Source organism: Myotis lucifugus, unplaced genomic scaffold (genome assembly GCF_000147115.1).
Source record: "Myotis lucifugus unplaced genomic scaffold, Myoluc2.0 scaffold_480, whole genome shotgun sequence".
In the NCBI taxonomy this organism is placed as follows: domain Eukaryota; kingdom Metazoa; phylum Chordata; class Mammalia; order Chiroptera; family Vespertilionidae; genus Myotis; species Myotis lucifugus.
In genome coordinates this window covers 694,125-696,637 of record NW_005871528.1, presented here as the reverse complement: position 1 = coordinate 696,637, position 2,513 = coordinate 694,125, and the positions used below count along the sequence as shown (strand labels likewise).

Genomic DNA, 2,513 nt, shown 5'->3' with positions numbered 1-2,513 from the left:
GATGAGAATGGAGACAAGGTAGTGGCAGGAGACGAGTGGCTATTTGAAGGACCTGGTGAGTTCTTCCCTTTGGGCCAGAGTGAGGTCCGAGGCTTCCTGCCTCCATCACAGCCCTGATACCTTCTGACCTCCACCTCTGCCTCCTCTCCCCTTCAAGGCACATACATCCCCCAGAAGGAGGTGGAGGTCGTAGAGATCATTCAGGCCACGATCATCAGGCAGAACCAGGCTCTGCGGCTGAGGGCCCGCAAAGAGTGCCGGGACCGGGACGGCAAGGAGAGGGTGACCGGTGAGGCTGTGAAGGAGCACTGAGGGGGTGGGCAGGCCACGGCTCGGACTCTCTCAACTGCAGGGGAAGAGGGGGGAGGTGGGGAAAGCCACTCACAAGTGGCTGCAGCCGTCGAGGGCTGCCCACAGCTGCTTCCCCACCCGCCTTCATGCAGGCGACGTCCAGCCCTGACCCTGTGATCACCATCATGCTGACAGGCCTTTCCCTCCCCTCACCCTTTGTCATGAGCTGGGGGCAGTTTCTAGGTCAGCAAAGCGGGTGATCACATGTAATTGGCACTTGTATTTGACAGATGTGATGGATGTACAATGTCTTAAATGCAGTGCTAACTCTGCCAGGTGTGACTCAAAATGCTTTGCAAATAGTAACTTATTTGGTCTCCAAACATCCTTGAGTCACTACTATTCCCATTTTCCATATAACAAAACCAAGACACAAAAATTAGGTTACTTGCCTGGGTTTATGGCCAGGGGCAGCTGGGAGCCAACTTGGGTGACCTTTGACCCTTACTGCTCCACCAGGAGAGGAATGGCTGGTCCGCTCGGTGGGTGCGTACCTCCCCGCAGTGTTCGAGGAGGTTCTGGACTTGGTGGACGCCGTGATCCTCACAGAAAAGGTCTGTGCTCTGGTGGATGCGGGTTAGGGGACCTCCGGGCAGGGAACGCTCAGGGTGGCAGAGATGGTGTCAGGTAACATGAGCGCAGAAGAGAAGCAATATTGCTAGGGCCACTGGAAGAAAAACTTCAGAGGCCAGGTAACCTGAGGAGTATCCTGGGTCATCTGAAAGGGCTGAGAAGTCCTCCCGGGGGGTAGGAACTGGCACTGAGACCCGGGAGCGTTTGGTGGCCAACGGGGCTCCCAGGCCCCCTGAGGAAGTTGGAGGGGGGTTCACTCAAACACCCAACGTCTTGCTCTGCAGACGGCGCTGCACCTCCGGGCTCTGCAGAACTTCCGCGACTCAAGGGGAGTGGCCCGCCGCACGGGGGAGGAGTGGCTGGTGACGGTGCAGGACACGGAGGCCCATGTGCCCGATGTCTACGAGGAGGTGCTGGGGGTTGTGCCTATCACCACCTTGGGCCCCCGCAACTACTGTGTGATTCTCGACCCCGTTGGACAGGATGGCAAGAACCAGCTGGGGCAAAAGCTTGTGGTCAAGGTAGGTGCCTCCACGTCCCCTGGAGAGTGAATGTCCTTCAATGGCAGGAGGGGCTCGGACCTCTCTCCCTTCTCTCCCGCACCAGCTCCATATTCTGGAAATGCCCACTTGTCGTGGCTCCCTCTGTGCCTTGGTGCACTAGGTTCTAGCTCCGAGACACGCACCCATTGGTCTCCCCGGCAGCCCCTGACCTCAAGTCACACTGCCTCCCTGGGAGCGCCTCCCTGGGAGCGCCGCCCCGGCCCTGCCCCACACTGCAGACAGACCAGGAAACTCTATTTCATGTTCCTGGAAACGTCATTCTGTGTAAAACAAACAAACTGACAACTCTTGGTTTACCCTCCTCCCCAACCCTTATCTCATCCCCTCTCTGAACTATACAAGGGATTAACGGGTCGGCAAACGTTTTCTACAAAGGCCAAATTGTTAATGTTTTGGGCTTTGCGATCGATCAGTGTGGCTTCTGTTGCAACTCTCTGCTCGGCTGTCCTGTGAAAGCAGCACAGAGCACTTGTCAATGGATGAGTGCCGCTGTGTGCCTGTAACGTTTTATTTGCAAAAACCGGCAGAAAAAAGTAGAAACTACCTAATGTCTATTAGTTGATGAATCGATAAAAAATTGTGGCATATCCATACAATGGAATATTATCTACACTAATAAAAGAGAAACATGGTAATTGGCGTACAACCGCTACCCTTCCCATTGGCTAATCACGGGCAATATGCAAATTAGCTGTCAGCAAAGATGGCGGCTAATTTGCATATTGCCGGCAGGATGGGGCAGCGCCATCGTGCCTGCCCCTCCGCCATCCAGGCCTGCTATCTGTGACCTGGATGGCAGGCGACCCAACCCAGGGCTGGCAGGGCGTGACCGCAGCTGTCCCCTACTGGCCAAGACCCTAACCCGCTCTCCCACCAGCAGACCGGGGCTGGCCTGGCGGCTTCGGCTTCCGCCTGCAGTCACGCCCCCCAGACCCGCTGCTGCCAGCAGACCAAGGCTGGGGAGGCAGAGGCCCCCAACCCGCTCCCCCCGCAGACTAGGCTGAGAGGCGCTGCTGCAATCCCCCG

General features: G+C 56.9%; 1 protein-coding gene across 1 annotated transcript in view; it reads left to right on the top strand.

Moving 5' to 3' along the window:
• The window catches only part of MVP (major vault protein), a 24,634-nt gene that overhangs the window by 10,489 nt on the left and 11,632 nt on the right, over positions 1-2,513 (top strand). The window contains exons 6-9 of the mRNA XM_023744658.1: positions 7-55; positions 158-289; positions 811-905; positions 1,209-1,445. Coding sequence (XP_023600426.1) covers positions 7-55; positions 158-289; positions 811-905; positions 1,209-1,445 — 513 coding nt within the window. The remainder of the gene's footprint in view (positions 1-6; positions 56-157; positions 290-810; positions 906-1,208; positions 1,446-2,513) is intronic.